At 49.1% G+C, this 19,117-nt stretch overlaps 1 protein-coding gene across 2 annotated transcripts in view; it reads left to right on the top strand.

The window, feature by feature from the left end:
• The window catches only part of TMEM51 (transmembrane protein 51), a 44,827-nt gene extending 25,806 nt beyond the window's left edge, over window positions 1-19,021 (top strand). The window contains exons 2-4 of one of the 2 annotated variants that reach the window (XM_029227976.1): window positions 11,164-11,238; window positions 15,236-15,771; window positions 17,879-19,021. In XM_029227976.1, the coding sequence (XP_029083809.1) occupies window positions 15,434-15,771; window positions 17,879-18,287 (747 nt within the window). In that variant the 5' untranslated portion in view covers window positions 11,164-11,238; window positions 15,236-15,433 and the 3' untranslated portion in view covers window positions 18,288-19,021. Of the gene's footprint in view, window positions 1-11,163; window positions 11,239-11,586; window positions 12,015-15,235; window positions 15,772-17,878 lie in introns of those variants that run through there. The other variant, XM_029227977.1, reaches the window with a different exon arrangement.
• Window positions 19,022-19,117: the final 96 nt, after the last annotated feature.

Raw genomic sequence — 19,117 nt, 5'->3', positions numbered from 1 at the left:
TAGCAGCTGCCGGAGGCCACAACCTGGCACGTCACTTGGGTTTATCGTTCACTCACCCAGAATAGCAACAGCTCCTCAGCAGAGCCCTCCAGCCTCTCACTTTCCCAGGTTTCCCACACGCATGGCGGGGGCAGCAAGCAGTCTCCAATTCTGGGCCAGACCTGGCCTTGGTTCCATCACTGGATCCTCAGAAGCAGCATCTCCCTTTTACGAATGTGGAAACTGAGGCTTGCAGAGGTGAAGTGCATTGCCAGGGATGGGTGTACCGAATTGAACAAAGGTCCAACGGACTCTATATTTTTCATGACACCACTAGGTCAGCTACTCATTCTTTTATTTAATTTTTTTTAATTTTATTTATTTAAAAATTTTTTTTGGCTGCGTCGGGTCTTTGTTGTGGCACGCAGGACCTTCATTGTGGCATGCGGGCTTCTCCCTAAGTTGTGGTGCAAGGGCTCCAGGGTGTGTGGGCTCTGTAGTTGTGGTGTGCGAGCTCCAGAGCACGTGGGCTCTGTAGTTTGCGACACGCGGGCTCTCTAGTTGTGGTGCGTGGGCTTCGTTGCCCTGCGGCATGTGGGATCTTAGTTCCCGACCAGGGATCGAACCTGCGTCCCCTGGACTGGAAAGCGGATTCTTTACCACTGGACCACCAGGAAAGTCTCCTACTCTTTCATTTATTAAATTTCCTGATACCACTGTGTCATGCTTTTGTTTTTTTAAGTTTTTTTTTTTTTTTCTTGGCCTCACCACGTGGCTTGCAGGATCTTAGTTCTTCGACCAGGGATCAAATCCAGGCCCACGGCAGGGAAAGTGCCGAGTCCTAGCCACTGGATCCCCAGGGAATTCCCCGTCATGCTTTGCATTCACTCAGTGAACATTTATTCAGCTCCTCCTGCATGGACCAGGCCCGTTCCAGGACTGAGAGAAAGCAGCAAACAAAGCAGACAGAAATTCCCACCCTCGAGAGCTAACATTTCAGAACAGCCCTGTCCAATAGAAATAGAATGTGAGCCCCATATGTAATTTTAAATTTAACTTTTAAATGGGAACCATATGTTTTTAAAAGGTACAAAGAAACAGGCTAAGTTAATTTTAATAATATATTTTATTTAACTCAGTATATCTGAAATAGATCATTTCAGCATGGAATTAATTTAAAATGTTAATGAGATATTCTTATTCTTTCTAAGTCTTTGAAGTCTGGTGTGTATCTTACACTTCTACAGCACATCTCACTGCAGACCAGCCACACTTGAAGAGCTCCTTTGCCACCCGTGGCTAGTGGCCATTGTATTGGACAGTGCAGCCCTTGCATACAGCGAATTCCCACTGGCCATCCCGACAGCCACCTGGGTGTGATTGGTGTCACTCGCACCGCCCAGTGGAGCCGAGCAGCCATCGGTCCATTCCTACCGCAATCAGCTTGGGATTACGCTGGCCACATTCAGCTCTGTGGCTTCTCTCGGCTGGGTTGTTGTGGAACTGGGGAACCAGCATTTCTTTGTGGGGTGGTAGGCAGAGGCGCTGGGCCTCAGCTCAGAAGGTTGGGTTAATCCAGCCCTTACTTTGTGCCACATCGTCATCTGTGGCCCTTGCTGGGCCACTCTCTTGTTTTATTATTGTTGTTATTATTTCGTTTTCTTTCTTTCTCCCCTCCCCTGTTCCATTTTATCTTTCCTCCCCAGGGCAACCATCCCAGGGGCATACAATGCCCTGATTGGCCAGACCTGGGGCATATGCCCACCCGTGGAGCCAGAGTTTGGGTCAGACACCTGGGCTGAGAGTGGAGAGGCCCTGGCCAAGGAAAACTAGAGTGCTGTTGCACTAGGATTAGGAGTGGTCACTGGGCAGGAACAACAGCATCCTCTGAACTTGTCTAGGGTGCTTGAGGCTAACTGCTGCGCCTCCTTGTTCGACACCTCCTCCTGGAACTTCTGAACCCTGTACCTTCTGGGGACCTTTTCCTCTGCCTGGGGAGCCCTTCTTGGCTTCTTTGCCCAGGCTCCCCTCTTTCCCCACCTCTGGCTCTGGCTGTCTCAGAAAGACCATACTGAGTCTTACAAATAAATTCACTGTTACTATTCACCAGGTCTGGGCTGGTTCAGGTGGTAAAAAGCCCTAAGTAACTGTAAATTCAATAAAATAAACCTTTGTTTTTCTCCCAAGTAAACAGAGTCCAGAGGTCAGCAGTCCAGGGCAGGGAGGCTAGCTCTGTGATTACCAAGAACCCATACCCCTTCTGTCTTGTTGCTTTGCCATCGTCTACCTCATGTTCCAGCATAGCTGCTGAGATCCAGCCATCATATCTGCATTACAGCCAGTAGGAAAGGGGTGGGGCGGGGGGGAAGACATGTCCCTTCCATTTAAGAACCCTTCCTGAATGACCCTCTCCCCTGATACTCACTTCTGTTTATATCCTGTCGGCCAGAATTTAGTCATGGCACGGCCAGCTGCCCGAGAAGCTGGATAATGCTGCCCAAGAAGCTGGATAAGCCACGGGAAACTGAGCATCAGAAGTTTTCTTAACAATGGAGGAAGGGAAGAGTGGATATTGGGAACCACACGCAGGCAAAACAAAACCATCCTACTGAGTGTCAGGCTAGTGAGTTGTTATCTCCTCTCAGGAGGTGACCTATGCTTGGAGATGAGCTGTGCCCTACAGGTGACATCTCACCTTAGCCAACTGTGTCTGGCACATCCCTGAAAAGGTCACCCCTTTCCCAGCACTTAGCTGGGTCCTGGTTGGCACTTACAGATCGGATGGCAGAGAGGAGAGGCAGCCGAGCTGTGCGCTCTGAGGCCCCTGAGAAATGGTTTTGTGCCGCAGCAGTTCCGTCGGGGCTCATCTGTAGAAGGAGAGGCCACTGCAGTATCACCTGTTGGTCGCAAAGAAAGCAGAATGAGTCTTTTTCAGTTCCTAGGAGACTTTAAAACCTGGGGGAATGAGTGGCTGGTGGTGAGTGTGGGCTGGGGGAATCCAAATGTCATCCTTCCCTTGCTGCACCATGTCTTGGCGCTTCCTGTATACCCAGCACTGCACACTTAATGTGGATAAAACATTCACTCCTCAGCCCTGTGAGGTCGATTCTGTCTGTTCTAATCACCTCTGGACAGAGAGGGATTTAACTCCAACCCTTGCATTGACTGTGCCTTGACCTCTCTGTAAAGTGAGGGTTACAGCAGCACTTCCCTCACAGGCTGCTGGAAGCAACAAGGGAGAAGATGTTGGAAAGCATGGGCTATGCCATGGGGGTAGTAAGCTCTCGGCCAGGGGTAGTTCTTGTTTTATCTCCCAATGTGAAAGAGGTCCCAAGCCCCCTAAAGCAAGCTCCCCTCCCTCAGCTGTTTTTCTCCTCCTCTCCTGCAGGCTGCCCCATTTGAACCTCGATTCTGGTTTTATGATTAAACATCAGTGTCAATTATTTACAGGTCTGTCCAGATGAGTATCAGGGTTACAGAGGACTGAGTAACTCACACGGGGGGAGCTGGTTCTTATGGAGGGGAAATGAGGGGAAGGAAAACAAGGAATTCTACCTTCTGACCACAGAGGCTGAGGTCAGCCTAGGGAGGGCTTCCAGCAGCCGGGGCGTGGAGAGGGGACTCTCCATCGCAGTGTGGGGACTGGGACGGGAGGCAGTGGGTGGTGGGGCATGCTAGCTCTGGAATCAGACATATCCAGTTTGAACCTTTGCTGTACCATTCGCTGTGTGACTTTGAGTAGGTGCCTTAACTTCTCTGAACTTCAGTTTCCTCATCTGCGAAACAGGGATCATTATAGAAACTTCCTCATGAGGGTTTTAGGGAAATTTAAACAGGATAGTAAAGAGTAAATCAAAATATAATTATATTAAATAAATAGTAATAATAGCTAATTAATGAATATTTATATGTGAAATATACTAAATTTTATAAATAATAAACAGAATTATTAATAATAATAAAAAATGCATGGAAAGCACCCAGCACAGTGCCTGGCAGTTGGTGAGTGCTTAGGAAATGTTCATGGGTGTTGCTACAATTCCAAAATGTAACCGTTGGAAAAAGAATTGAGTGTGACAAGTGACTTCCTAAAAATCAGAAGCAGGCGGAGGCCAGGGGGCTGGAGAAAGCAGCTCTGGCTAAAATGCTTCAAGTAGGAATTGCAGGTGGAAAGTGGAGAAGAGGGGGTGGAGAGAGTCTTGGACAGCTCAGCTGTGTCCCCAAAGGGCTCTTGGCAGAAGGTTTGGGAACCACTTCTATGGAGGCAGCGTTTGCTGTAGCTAAAAAAGAAAATGTCCAGATATGGGCAGGATAAACTTTCTCAGCCTGTGTGCTAGTCTCCAGAATCAGGGCCAGTCTGATAAAGGCCTGGGCACGGGGAGGGCTTTGGTTCTGCAAAGTCTGTCTCTCCTCTACACACCCCTGGTTTTGGTTTAAAGCCCCTCCTATAAAGACCACATAAAATAGACATCCGCCTTGTTTTGTCCCCAGGGTTTAGGAACTGTAGCTTTGAGCCACTAGAAGAGCCTGCTGATACAAGGCTGAGAGTGCTAGCCTTTATCACAGTTGCTATCCCAGCAGAGTTAGAACAGGTGCAGACTTGGCTCGAGAGTGGAATCTCGGATTAACCTGTAAACCAGGTCAAGGGACGCTGGGTTGCCCAGCTTCCCTTCAACCTGGTCCCACAAGGAATGGGTGCAAAATTCACCAAGAGATTGGTTTTATCAAGACTAAGGAACTGTGCCTGATTAAACCGACTATTGGGTAACCAAACAGTCCAAGTGTTGGCAGGTGCCCATAGAAAGGTATAAACACGAATGCTGCCGGTATTCATTTCCTGTGGCTGCTCTAAGGAACTACCCCGAACTTGGGGTCTGAAAACAACACAGATTTATTCTCTTGCAGTCAGTTTTGTGGGCTAAAGTCACAGTGTCGGAGGGGCTTGGCTCCTTCTGGAGCCCCTAGGGGAGAATCCGAGTGCTTGCCTCTCCCAGCTCTCGAGGCCGCCTGCTTTCCTTGGCTCGGGACCTCTCCTCTCATCATGCCAGCCTCTTCCTACCATCATCACATTTCCTACTTCCTCCTTTGACTTTTTGCCTCCCCCTTATAAGGACACTTGTAATTAAATTGGATCCACCTGGATAATCCCAGCTAATCTCCTCGAGACCCTTGAGGTAATCACATCTGGAAAGTCCCTTTTGCCATATAAAGTAACAGTCACAAATTCTGGGCATTAAGATCTGCATATCTTTGGGGGCTATTATTCAGCCTCCCACATGCCTTTTCCCAAATTCTGAGAAACACAGGGTGGTGAGTCACAAATAGCCCTGAAGTGGACCCCGGATTCTTCTCCGTCCCCAACTTAAATGGCCTTGAATTAGCGACCCACGCGTTCTGGGCCTCTTTAAATGTGGATGGCCTCTCACCTGCCCCCACAGGTGTGTAAATGACAGCTGACGTGTCATTAGAGCAGTCGTTCTCTGCCAGGCACTGGGAGAAGGCCCTTAATGCCTTCACTCATTAATACATCATCTTTACTGTCCTTGGAAACTGTCAGGCAGGCCCCCGGCTCAGGGCCTTCGTTCTGTGGGTCCCTCTGTAGGAAGTGCCCTTCTCCCAGATCTCCCACATGCTTCCTTGGAGCCCTCACCTCCTTCCAGTCTTTGCTCAGATATCCCTTACCCAGTGACTGTGTTCCCTGACCACCAGATTTTATTTTATTTTTTATTTATTTTTATTTTTTGGCCACCCATGCAGCGTGAGGGATCTTCGTTCCCCAACCAGAGATCGAACCCATGCCCCCTGCTGTGGAAGTTCAGAGTCCTAACCACTGGACGGCCAGCGAAGTCCCCCTGCCCGCCAGATTTTAAATTGGCACCGCCAGCTCTCTCTCCTGCCCAGCCCAGCATCACAGCTTTCCTCTAGCTTGGATCACCAGCCAACATCCTATAGCCTTTTCTCTGTTAGGCTGGTGGTCTGTGGGCTCTGCGAGACAAAGCTTCTGTCTGTTTTATTCATTCCTCTGTCCCCAGCACTTGAGCGGGCCCTGGCACATGGTGGGTGCTCAGTGACTAGTTTGTTGAGTGCATGAATAAGTACCTGTAACTCAAAACTTGGAGCTCCTAACGCCTAACAGCCCGGTGAGGTAGATCCCAGTATCATTCCCCTCTTACAGATGAGGTGACAGGCTGAGAGAGGTAAGAATTCACCCTTCTAGGTAACAATTAAGTAGCAGAGCTGAGATACGGACGCAGCCTCTGGTCCGGAGCCCACCACGTGGTGAGTGGAGTTGACCTTTGCAGTCAACCTCCGTAGTCCCCGATTTTAGAAGTTCTCCCCTCTGCCCTCCTGTACTTTGTGCTTCAAAATGCCTCTTGAGAAGGATAAACCAAACGAATCAAGTTGGTGTCCAAAACGGCCCACTGCACAAGGACAAATGGTGTGTCCAGACGGTGCCCAGGTTCACACGAGCCTGGCCGGCAGCCAGTACCCTGACCGGGGGCAGCGAGGTGAGATGTGCTCCGCACTCCAGCCTCTCCCCACCAGGTCCCCGGTCCTCCCGCCTCCCCAGGCTCGGAGCTGAGCCTCAGTCGTCTGTGCTCCTGGTCACAGGTCGGCCGTGACATCTCGCTTAACTTCATCCGCGTGCCCAGAGGGTCGCCTCAGGGGCGGGACCGTGGAGCCAGCCCTTAGTAACAGGGATGCTGTCCTGCCTTGATCTGAGTTAATCAAGCTTGGCTGAAAGGCTGGTTTTTTGTTGTTCCGAGGATGAGGAAGTTCTGAACGGGGAGACTGTGCTCGGGGCCACCACCTCTAAGCCGTGAGACCTGGGCAAGTTTCTCAACCTCTCTGTGCCTCAGTGTATTAAGTGATAACATGGACAAAGTTGGGGACCTCCTCATATGGTTGTTGGGCAGAGAAAAGGTGCTAACCCGTGCAGAGCGCTTAGCGTGAGCCCGGCACACAGGCAGTGTCCAGGAAGCAGGAGCAGATATTTCACAGTCGCTGACGGGGGGCTGGGGCTGGGGTCGGGGCGGCCGGGTTGCGTGGTCAGAGCCTGTACTCGGCCCTGCTTACCAGAGCGGGAGGCCATTGGTGGCTCATCCCTAGAGCCTGGAGAAGGATCAGGGTGTCAGACTCGCTTTGATGGTGACAGGAGCTCTCAGACTCCATCCTGGCAGGGAACACATAGAGATGTCACATTTCCCGAGAAATATTGAGTGTGGCTGGAGCCCTCGAGACTGGGTGCCCAGCGCCAGCCCTGTAAGTAGGGTCACACGCCAGCCACTTGCTTAGAGAAAGATACCGTGTCAAGCTCCCGAAGAAAAGATACCTGGTTTGTTAACTTGCTCCTTCTGTTTATGGCTCCTGGAGTCTTCAGACTTGAATTTGCCTTCCTTAATTTCCTTCCTTAATTTCACCAACACTTCATGGATTAGCAAGGAGACTGGAGACGTCAGGTCTTATAAAATTCACTGATGTCTTATACTGAGGAGGGGAAGCTGCCTCTTTTCTCTGCAAGAAGTGGTGCATCCTGGGAGGTGTCTGCTCTCCCATCTCTGTGCACTTTCCCAGGCTGAACCCTTCCCACGGGACGGGACACCTTATCTCCTCCTGCCCCCAAACTCCGCCCAAGGAAAGGTTACAGATGCCTCCAGGTCCTACACAGCTGCTGCTTTAGCCTCCTCCTTCCTGCCCCCTTCAAAGCGAATTGGTCGCTCTCTCTGTAGGCTCATTTTACGTACCCCGTTTTAGTGCTTAGTGGTGCAAAGCATGGGCTTTAAAATCAGACATATCTTACCCCTGCCTAGCTGTGTGACCTTGGACCAGTCACTTTGCCTCTCTGAACCTCAGTGTCCTAGGTAGAACTAATAACTATTAAATGATTATGCATGGAAAGAGCTCAACAGAGGGCCTGGCACTGAGTCGGCATCCAACGCACGTTCCCTCTTACCTGATGTTCACTTCCCTTCTATAAGAAAGAATCACCTGTCTTCCTGCTGGACTGTAAAGGTAGTCTCACACATCTGTGTATCCCCCAAAGCCCCTGGCACACGGTAGGGACCCAGGAATTGTTGGAAACAAATTCTTTAAAAAGTCATTTTACAAGAAATGCACATATGTTACCCCTCATGCTCTGGTGATGAAGTATCTCCAGGGGTGAACTGTGTGTTGCCCATTTCTGGCCTGCGTGCCCCACCCAGGGAGTGGCCCACAGGGGGCTGGTGTGGTGCAAGGGAAAGGAGGTGGGCTTCCAAGTCAGCTAGATTTGATGGTGAAATTTGAATCTGCAGCTTACAGCTGTGTGACCCAGGGCAAATTACTTAACCTCTCGGAGACTCAGATATAGTGGGGCTAATCACCTTTGAAGGGCATCTGTGAGGATTGGATGCCTTTAGAAAGGGTGCCTGATTCCTTCTTGAACTGTTCCTATTATTATCATTACTCTGCCTCGCAGCTTACTCAATACCCTTTCTTTTTCTTTTTCCCATCAGCGCTCTCTGGCTCAGGCAGCCCTCCTCTCTCCTCTACCTTTAGGACTCATTTGCACAGTGCTTTTCGGTTTTTCCTGAGTGCACAGTCTACAAGAACCTGTTCTAAAAGAATAGGAACCCGACACCCCTTGACCTTGGCTCTTGGGGAGGTAGCCTGAAACTCCCCGGTGGGACAGGGGCAGCGGCAGCGGTGGCTCAGAGCCTTTCGTCCGGCCCCCACCCCTTCCCTGTGGCATGGGACTGGAACTTGGTGACAAAAGTGATTGTGAGCTGAAACTTGGCCAAAGGGCCCCACTGAATTCTTCCTTTGTGATGGGAATGTAGCACAGCCTGGTTCCTGCGAATGGAGCTGGGGATCCCTTTCCCAATTATGCAGCTTGGCAGGAAGAGTTTGGGGCTCGGGGAGAATGGTCAAGGAGCCTCTTTGTCACGGGGGCCGGTTGTGCTGCCAGACACCTCCGACTGCCGAGAATCTCCTCCCCCTAAAGCTGGCCAGGCTGGACGCTTCTGGAACTGTGCCTTCCGGGGCCACAGGGCAGAGCTCAAAGGCCACGTGAGGGTCTAGATCAGAGCCCAGGTTTCTAAACTGTGTTCCAGAGAATTGCTGGGATTCGGCGAGACGCGGGGCAAGGGAAGGCTTGCCCATCAACACTTGGAACCCTGTGCTGTTTCAGCCAGAGCACTGCTGTCTTCTATCGTTTGATTTTCTTTAAATCATTGTCTTCATATTGTCTCTATGTCTATATAGAGAGACTCTAATCCAAGTGTGGACTGGTGATAATGACCACCCCCAACGCCGCACCCCCAGCTCAGCCTGGTGAGCACTCAGATGTCAGAGCTGTGACTACTCTCCCCAGGGCACAGCCCCTCCCCTGTCCCCAGGGAAATCCCTGGCTCTGGCTCTACTTGGTCAAAGATGTACGGGAAGAAAGACAGCAGCTGCCCAGGTTGGAGGAACAAAGCTCTGGGTGCTTACCTACATGCTGGGAAGACCAGGGACCAGCTGAAACCTCAAACCCCACCAGGGAATATTGATAGAGTCACCATCTCGGGTCAGAATGGAAGTCCCATTTAACCTGGGTGCCTTTCCCATATTGCTGGCAAATCATTTGCATACAGACACAAGATTTGGGTATCCTGAAAATTAGCTCTATCTCATCCTCTCCTCCTCGGTGCCAGCCTTGGACTAGGCATTTCCCCTGATTGATATGGGACATCAGTTAAACTTTTTAACTTGCTGGATAGTCATTCATTCTTCCTACAAATAGTTATTAAGCAGCTGGTATGGTCTTGGCACACTGTGCTGGGTGCTGGGCATACAGAGGTGAACAAGGCAGACGAGAACTTACTTTCAGGGAGTTTACGCTCCAGTGGGGGAGACAAGGAAGCAACAGGAAAGCAAAACGAGACGATCATAGACTGAGTTAATGTCATCCATCCATGAGACGGAATGTCATAGGGACCGAAGCATGGGGCTTGAGAGTAGCTGGGTGAGAGAGGGGACATTATTTGTAGTGTGGTCAAGGAAATCCTCACTGAGGACGTGGCATTTGAGCTGAGAGGCAGAAGTAGTAAAGAAGTGGACAAACAAAAGAGACAGGTGGAAAAGTTTCGGGTATCAGGAAAAGCAAGTGCAAAGGCCCTGGGGCAGGGTATGCTTAGTGTGACTAGAAACAGACAGGAAGCCACAGAGGGTTGGTGAGCCAAGAGATAAGATATGAGAGAGGCAGGAGCCCAGTCTAGTCTGGTGGGATTTGAAGGCCACAGCAGAGGAGCTCAGAGTTTATGCTAAGAGTTATGGAAAGACATTGACGGACTTTCAGAATCTCCTATTGCAAAATATTCCAGCCAGTCAAAAGAGTATATATAAGATATATGTGACGTTTAAGAAATAATTTAATAAACATCCTTGTACCCTTCACTCTTCCTCCCCAGCACCATTTCTCACTCCTCCAGGGAGATAACTGTTATCCTAAATTTTAGTTTATAATTTTGCCTTTCTTCCTAATAATTACAAAGATAAAGCAATACATTGCCTGGTTTTGAACTTCATGTAACTATTATAGAATCATGCTGTGTGTGTTCTTCTGCAATTTGCTTTCCTGTTCAACCTCACATGTGTCAGAATGGGCCACGCTGGTGCATGTAGCTGCAGTTTATTCATTTTCTCTGCTGTGTAGTACTCCACTGGGCTATAACTGCATAGTCAGCTGCTGTCGTGGTTTATCCTTTCTCCTGGGACATGACATTATTCGATTTTCTAATGTTGAATCAACTCTACATCCTTGGGGTAAATAAACCTTTTTTAAAAATGTTGGATTCCATTAGGTGATATTTTGTTTAGGATTTTTGTTTCTGTGCTAGCAGATCAAATTGACCTGTCATTTTCCTCTCCTGCCTTGTCGCTTTGGGGGTCAAGATTACAGATTCCTCATAACATGACCTGGGGAGTGTTTCTCCTCCTTTTACTCTCAGGAGCACTTGTGTAAGATGGAGAAAACCATGGAAAGATTTTATTAGTGTAGCCGCCATATCAGCATCCTTCTGCAGCCCCACTCTTGGTACAGAATCTTGAATCTTTTTTGCATATACCTTCCCTCCAAAAAGCAAACACGTGCCTCCCCCAGGAGTACCTCAAATTGACATGCTCACAGCCTACTTAGAAAGCTGCATTTCTGATTTTTTACAGGTGGATCCTTAACTCAAGATTTTAGCATGAAGAGTTGTTGTCAGGCCTGCCTGGAGGCTCCCTAGGTAACAACAGGTAGGTGCCTCTCTTAACTGGTTCACCGTTTTCTTGAAAACCCAGATACAGGATCACTCACTTATCCCTTAGGGCTGCCTTGAACCTGAGCCATGATGGATCCAACTCCTGGGTCCAGAGGTGAGTCCGGCTGAGCTGGGACCCCAGGCTGTTCACCAAGGCTCCTCTGTTTTAGGGACATCTTGGAAACTATGTGGTCCAAATCCTCTAAGCACAAAATTAGCTTCTTTCCATTATTTTTGGAAGGGAAAGAACACCATGCTAAATATAACGTGGGTCAACAAGCCAGAAACAAGATAAATAGCTTCCAGCTGCACCTCAGGGAACTGGGTCTCCACACCCCCAGTGAACTGTCGAGATCTGGTCTCCAGAGGGAGGGTGGAAATGACGAACAGTTTTAAGCTACCATTGGACACATAACCCTGCCATGAACCCCCCCAAAAAACACCTTTATTTCATTTTCTTATTAGAAAAGCAACACATTTCTGTGTTTTCCAATTCTTATCCTCCCAGAAAGAAAAAGAAAAGAAAAATCATTCTAATCCCAGCACACAGAGAAAATAACTGTAAACATCATGGTTTGTATAATTTGAGTGTTTTGAAATTTAATATAATACATTCATTGGTGTCTCTCAACCTTTTCTTCCCCGACTATCGTTCCTTCCCGGAGGAGTCTTTTTAGACCTTCTTTTTGTAATGCTCCCCCAACCCCCGCCCCATGAAATTGTCATGCCCGACATGCTGGGGATCTGGAGGACCACTGACTATTGTAACAGGTAAGATTATTTTGCACCATCCCCAAGAGCCAGTTGTTTCCCCCTTGTGGGTGATCTCACCCCATTGAGAATGCAGGCTTTAAATAATATTAAATAACAAACCTTTCTGTAAGAATTTACCGTGTGCTGGTCACATACTATTCTAGGTACTTTAGGTCTATTTACTTTTTTATGTATCACAACTCCCCTGTGAGGTGCGTCCTAGAGAGCTTTTATCTCCATCTTACAGTTGTGGAAACTGAGGCACAGAGAGGTTAAGTAACTTGTCCAAGGTCACTCATCTGGGAAGGTACAGACTGAGGATCAGAGTCCAGGCAGCCTCGTTCCGAAGCTCACGCTTAACTACCAAGCTATGTCGCCTTGTGACAACACATTCTGGTTGTAGAAAATTCAAAATACAGAAATAGAGTAAAAGTTACACTTCCCAAGCCCCCTCCATCCCCAGAAGCAATCTTTGGCACAAGTTTGGAATGTGCCCCTTTTCTGGGATTTTACATACATGTTTGCGTACAGGAAAATATATTGTCTGTTATTTATTTTAACATAAGTAGGATCATTCGGCCCATTCCCCTGTATATTCATATATACAGACCCATGTATGGAGTTTTATTAAAATTAGGATCACAGTGAACATACTCTTGTTTGACTTTAAAACGTATCATTAGCTGCTCTGAGGCCATAATTGAATAAGTGCACGCGCCATATTTTATTTAACCAAATCCAGATTATTGGCTGTTTAAGTAGTTTCTAGTTTCTCGCTACTATAAAGCTATGATGAATATCCTTGCCCTGTGCATAATTCTTAGAAGCGGGAATTAAATGGAGCCTAAGGGTATAAACATTTTTGAAACTTTTGATCCACGAATGCCAAAACTTGCCATCCAGCAACATTGTATGAAATTGCCCATCCCGACACCCTCACCCACACTGAGTATTAGTGCCTGTTTTCAGTCATTGACAATTTAACAGGCCAAAAATGTGTTAATTCTGACATGTTCATCTCTGCCCGTGTCTCTCATCGGGGACCTGTTTTACTCACGTGACAGCATAAGGCAAAGCTTGAATTGAGAATTAATGAGAAGAGGAAGCAGGGGGAGATAACATGGCCCCATCGCTGGTTTAATAAACAGGCTGTCAGCCTCCTGGGAACGAAGCCTGCCTGTCCGGCCCTGAGCAGGTGCTCAGTAAATGGTTTCTTCATCTCTCCTGCTTCCAGCACGAGGCTCGGGCTGCACTTCTCCACCACGGAGCCCTCCAAGTCTGGCCTTGTCTCCAAACCATTTGGCAGGACCTATGCATTCCTAGGGCTGCCAAACCCCTCCTTCCCTTCGCTGGCTGTGAGTGATGTGAGAAACACACAGCCTTGTGTATACCGTAGACTGTTCCCAGCTGGTCTCGCTGCAAATGTCTCCAGCAGGAACGGACAGTTGCTTAACAAAATCTGGGCAGGGAAATCCCAGGATGAAGGGCAGAGGCGCCTACAAAGGCCAGAGCTGCCCCTCTCACCACCCGCGGCCCCAACCAGCCCTGGGGGAAAATCAATAAGGATGGAGTCAGGGCTCCCTGTTCAGTGCCCTGTATGCATACATGTGCGTGGTCATATACCAGCACGCATGCATGGGTGTGCATGTATGTACACACACGTGCCCAATGCATTCAGGGGCAGATGCAGATCCTATTATGTGAAGTGGGGCTTCTCTCACAGAGACTTTCCATATGCCCTCCAGCCTGACTTAAGACACCCAGCTGCCTAGTGCCACAGTTCCTTTCTTCCCACTTTGTTATTCCCTGTAGACTGTTTTCCTGCTGACCTGGAAGCCCCCCTAATTCTTAACTTGCTCACCAGTATTTCTCCAGCACCTAACACTGCTTAGCAGACGCACAAGAAATATTTGTTGAGTGGAAAAAAAAAAGAGAGAGAAGGAACTGACTTCAAGCCGATAGAGGATGTTATCCCAATTATTTTTAGAGTATTTTTGAACAAAGTGGCCAGTTTCAGATGGAGCCCAGTGCTTGATGAGAAAATATCTCGGCAGCATCGGCTTTCACGTGGCCTGGTTAGCCGTCCTTTCGCAAGGAGCGGAAAGAATGCAGAACGGCAAACAGGACCTTGCCCATCGAAACAGCTGTAAAGTTTTACTGTTCTGCAAAAGTTGCTTAGGCAGGAATAACGTAATTGAGGAGTAATTAGCCAGGAGCCTTGCTCGCTGGTCCCCCCGCCCCCTGAAAGTGTTCTACCCTCAACTCTTCAAGTCACGGGCTGATCTGGCTCCCTCTCCCAGCCAGCAAATGGTTACGGACTCCCAGGATGGCTGACCGCTGCCTTTAGCACAAGGTCTCTGAGCTGCTTCACGGGAGAGGGTTTCTCATCCAGCTGGGCACAGCAGCTAAGATGAAGGATGTGCAGGCTTCTGCCCGTTTAAGAAAAGCAAAACTCCGTGTGGCTGAAAAGAAGCGTGTCTTGCGGGACAGCTTCGTCCGGCCTCTGTTCATTTCATTCGTTTGATTCAGCAGACATTTTTGGGGGGGCCCTGTTACGTCCCAGGAGCAGAGTGAAAAACGTGGTCACGGAAAGAGAGAGACTTGCCACGGTAGTTGCTGGTGGCTTGCGGGACACACAGAAGGGCAGCTGAGCCCCGGCGATCAGAGAAGGGCAGAAATGCCGGAGGGGGTTTGCAAAGGAGGGCGAGGAAGGGCGTGAGTGGGAGAGGCAGGGCCAGGTTGAGCCGCCATGAGCGTGATTCCAAGGAGCCTGGATTTTGTGCCGCGGGAAGTAGGGAGCCATTGAGGGTGGTGAGGGTCCGCAGTCGGCTGTTGGACCGGGTCGTATCACTGACCGATGCCGGTCAGCCAGGCGATTCTGTCACAAGCATTGATCATGGCTCAGGCATGCCGTCATTCGCTCTCCTCGCCATACCCGGTAAGAGGTGAGATTTTATTGCACTTCATTAAATCCCACAAAATGTTTGAACCGCCTGCAGCTCTGACCTTTCCGGCCTCTTGCAGGGAAAGGTCGCGCTTTTCCTTTTTGGGTGGGGGTAGGCGGACCACAGAAGGAATAGGAGCACGTAAGACCTCTGGAATGCATCAGAGGCGAGCCCAGCGAGAGCCTGTGACTCAGTCCCGCTTCTCCCCACCTCCAGGAGCACAGCCGCTGTGTCCACCAGAGCACTTGGAACCAGCACTGATTTTCCCCTCTCCTCTCTCTGCTTTCCTTCCAGACCTCCCAGCCGCAGCTGTCCACACGGGATGCCTCACATTTGCTTGAAACCATCCCTTGAGAGTCTGGTTGCTGTTTTTTCAGCGTGGCGCTAGGGATTTAGCGCAAGGCGTTTACGGGGTTTTTGTTGCTGCTGCTGCCGTTTTTTATTTATTTATTTTCTTCCTTTGAACCCGGGCCTTGCCCCGCTCCCGCTGGCATGATGGCCCAGTCCAAGGCCAACGGCTCGCACTACGCGCTGACTGCCATTGGCCTGGGGATGCTGGTCCTCGGGGTCATCATGGCCATGTGGAACCTCGTCCCCGGGTTCAGCGCTACCGAAAAGCCAACCGCTCAGGGGAACAAGACGGAGATAGGGAGCGGCATTCTCAAGAGCAAGACCTTCTCCGTAGCCTACGTGCTGGTCGGGGCCGGGGTAATGCTGCTACTCCTGTCCATCTGCCTGAGTATCCGTGACAAGAGGAAGCAGCGGCACGCTGAGGAGCTGGCGCACATCCAGCACCCGGGGGTCGAGCCTCACGCCCACGAGGAAGACAGGTGAGGCTGGCCACCCGCCCCGGACGGGAGATGGACATGCACACCCACACGTGCAGGGCTCAACAATGACGAGAACATTTTAGTCGAGGAGGCTTCCTCCCATTAACGCTTCTGTAAAACAGTTTATCATTTTACCGATACCTTTGTCCTTCGGTCCCAAAGTTTCCCAAATAATGTGGCTTGAATGCATTACAGGTGTGTCAAGATTTTGACACCTCCAGGGGTTCTGCATGGCTCCCGGGGTGGCCAGAGCCTGCACACGGGAAGCTTGTCCATTTACCCCAATGTCCTGTGTGTTTATGCTTCAGGTTGAACAGGTTGGGAAGTAGTGTTCTCTTTGACCCAAAATGCCACGAACAGATTTAAAAGATAAGTGGTAAATTGGGGAACATATGATAAAGGTTGATATCCCTAGTATAAAAAGAGCCCTTACAAATGAATATGAAAGAGGAACACATCAGTAGGAAAATGGACAAAGGACACAAACAAGCATTTCATAGATATTCACACTGTAGATGTTCAACCTCATTAGTCAGGAAATGCAGACAACCAACAAAAGGCATCGTAATTCCTTGGCTTTCATATTGGCCCAGACGGACTGCCCCCGGGTTTGGAGGTTTGTAGGGAAGTAGGTTGCTGACCGGAGTGTTGATTGACATAACCTTACTGAAGGGGCGTTCACAGTAAGAGGCCATATTAAAGATGTGTGCATCTATCAGTTCTCTTCCTAAGAGCTTATCTTTGGGAGACGATCGCACAAGTGCAAAGGGTTTTGTGCTCATATGTTTATCAGAGCATTGCTGAGAACAGCAAAGACAGGTGACAACCTAATATCCATCAGTCGAGCTGAAGTATGACATGCCCGTTCAGTGGAGTCCTACACAGCCATCACTGATCTATATTTGCTAATGTGGGTCCGTATCCACCACATGGAGGAAAGGAGGTTGTATATAACACAGCATGTTAGGAAAGGTTTTCATCACATCAAATGTTGCGGCTATGGAATTAGAGAAAGATCTGGAAAGGTATACGACAGAATGTTAACAGTGATTGTCTCTGGGTGGAACAATTTCGGATGTTTTTATCTTCTTCATTAGATTTTTCTGTGTCGTTTGAATTTTCAGTAAGACTGTCTTATCTCTATAGTGGGACGGGAGTTGTTTTTCTTTTGGAAAACTTAAACCGATTTTCTGAGAGTAAAAGATAATCAGGCATATTCTAGAAAACTTGGGAAATAGAGAAAAGAACAAAGAAGGAAATCAGTCACCCATCATTACGCACCCTGGCTGTGAGCTCACAAGTTCATTCCTAAAGGAGATGAGAGGAAAGCCCAGGCAAACAGTGAGGTTTCTGGTGTTGGCCATTATCCCCTATACAGGTTCAAGTGTAGGGTGCTGGAAAATGGCTATTGGCATTACTCCCTATAAACATGTAAAAACTGCCCTGACCTTCTGGTTTTCTCTTTCAACAGTCAAATGAGACTAAGGCTGAGGACCTGACCTATCCTTTGAGTCTAATGGTGAACGTGGAAGACAAAATTACAGAATAATTCGAGATACATGTAAATTTTACGTTCCAGATATTCCTTCTCTACCCAGGGACAACCATTTTGCTTCAAATTTGCAGCTGTTTCATGCATGTTTATGTTGTCTTTGGTCAAAGGATGCCCGGCTGGGCATCGGAATAGCCCACCCAGCATGCTATTAAGTGTGAGGCTAAAAGGCAAGGGAGGTTAACTCCCAGATGATATGGTGTAGTAGTTGAGGATGTGGCATTCATTTCCTGCCCTGCCACTTCTTAAAGGTATGACCAAGTCACTTAACCTCAATGTATCCATTTCCCCATCTGTAAAATGGGTATACTAATAGAACCTAACCCATAGTGTCATTAGGAAGATGACATCGGTTCGTATGTACTTGGGACAGTGCCTGGCTCATAGCCAACAGTTGAAGTGTTAGCTCTTATTACTTCTTGGACACATTTGTTGTTTACAAGGCTGGCATACGTGGTCCCAGTGGCAACATGGGATTTGGAGTCCATCTATTTGTGATTTTAAATGACTTGAGCGCAGGCTAACACTCCCGTGTCTGTGCTTGGTGTGTTGCAGCCAAGAGGAGGAGGAGGAGGCCTCCTCAAGGTACTACGTCCCCAGCTATGAGGAAGTGATGAGCACAAACTACTCGGAAGCAAGGGAACCGGACCAGAACCCCAGGATGAGCATCTCTCTCCCCTCCTACGAGTCCTTGACGGGGCTGGATGAGACAAGCCCCACCACAACCAGGGCTGACGTGGAGACCAGCCCGGGGAACCCCCCCGACAGGCAGAACTCCAAGTTGGCCAAACGCCTGAAGCCGCTGAAAGTTCGAAGGATAAAATCCGAAAAGCTTCACCTCAAAGACTTTAGGATCAACCTGCCAGACAAAAATGTGCCTCCTCCGTCCATCGAGCCTCTGACTCCCCCACCACAGTATGATGAGGTCCAAGAGAAGGCCCCCAACTCCCGGCCCCCGGACTGACGACCCCTCCCGGGCGTGTTCCCTCCTGTCACTCAACCTCCACGCCAACAGATCCCGAATGAAGCCACTCAGCCACCGTTGAGAAGCGGAGGGGCCCGGTGTGTACTTAGCAATTTGGACGGGGCCGGGGGGTGAGGGGTTCTGGGATTCAGGAGCGACGCTGCAGCCCCCAGGACCTCACATAGTAGGTGCATCGGAAAGAGCTGCTGCTTCGGATCTCATGATGCTGTGACCCCATCAAGGGATGGCACCGGCATCTTCCCCCCTTGTCCTTCCGCGACTCTGAATCGCCAGTGATGACACTCCTCATTCCAATTAGGAAAGGACACCTAGCAACTGGTTTAGATTGTGGTTCTGTTTTGCTTCCACTAGGACTGTTTTGTTTCCAAAAGAAGACAAGTTATGCCTTCGCTTTTTCCCTGGTACCCTGAACTGTGGGTAGGAAAGATGACCCGCTTTATAGAAAGGACATGGGCCCGTTTTGTGAATTAAGCCGAATGAGAGGCTGGATGATTACCCTGGGGTGAGACCCAGGTGGGGTTCTCAGAGCCCCTGATGCCGTCAGTTCTTCTGAGGGCCCAAAGCCTGAGGAGGCATAAGATCCTAGTTTGAATTGGTAGACTTTCCTAGTCTCTCCTGTGTAATGGCAGAAAAAGGAAAGCCGTCTGGGATGCTCCGTTCCTTCTAAAATGCCTTGCAACTGAGCTTTTTGTAATAAAATATTTTATATGTCACACATTTGGTGCTGAATTACTTTAGCAGTTCTTCCAATACTGACTTGCTTAGGGAGAAATCTCACTGATGAGAATAATACTAGCTAATATATCCTG

The sequence above is a fragment of the Monodon monoceros genome, unplaced genomic scaffold (genome assembly GCF_005190385.1).
Source record: "Monodon monoceros isolate NGI ecotype Baffin Bay Population unplaced genomic scaffold, NGI_Narwhal_1 Super_Scaffold_18, whole genome shotgun sequence".
Lineage (NCBI taxonomy): Eukaryota > Metazoa > Chordata > Mammalia > Artiodactyla > Monodontidae > Monodon > Monodon monoceros.
Note: the sequence above shows the minus strand (reverse complement) of the source record. Positions and strands in the feature narration are given on the sequence as shown.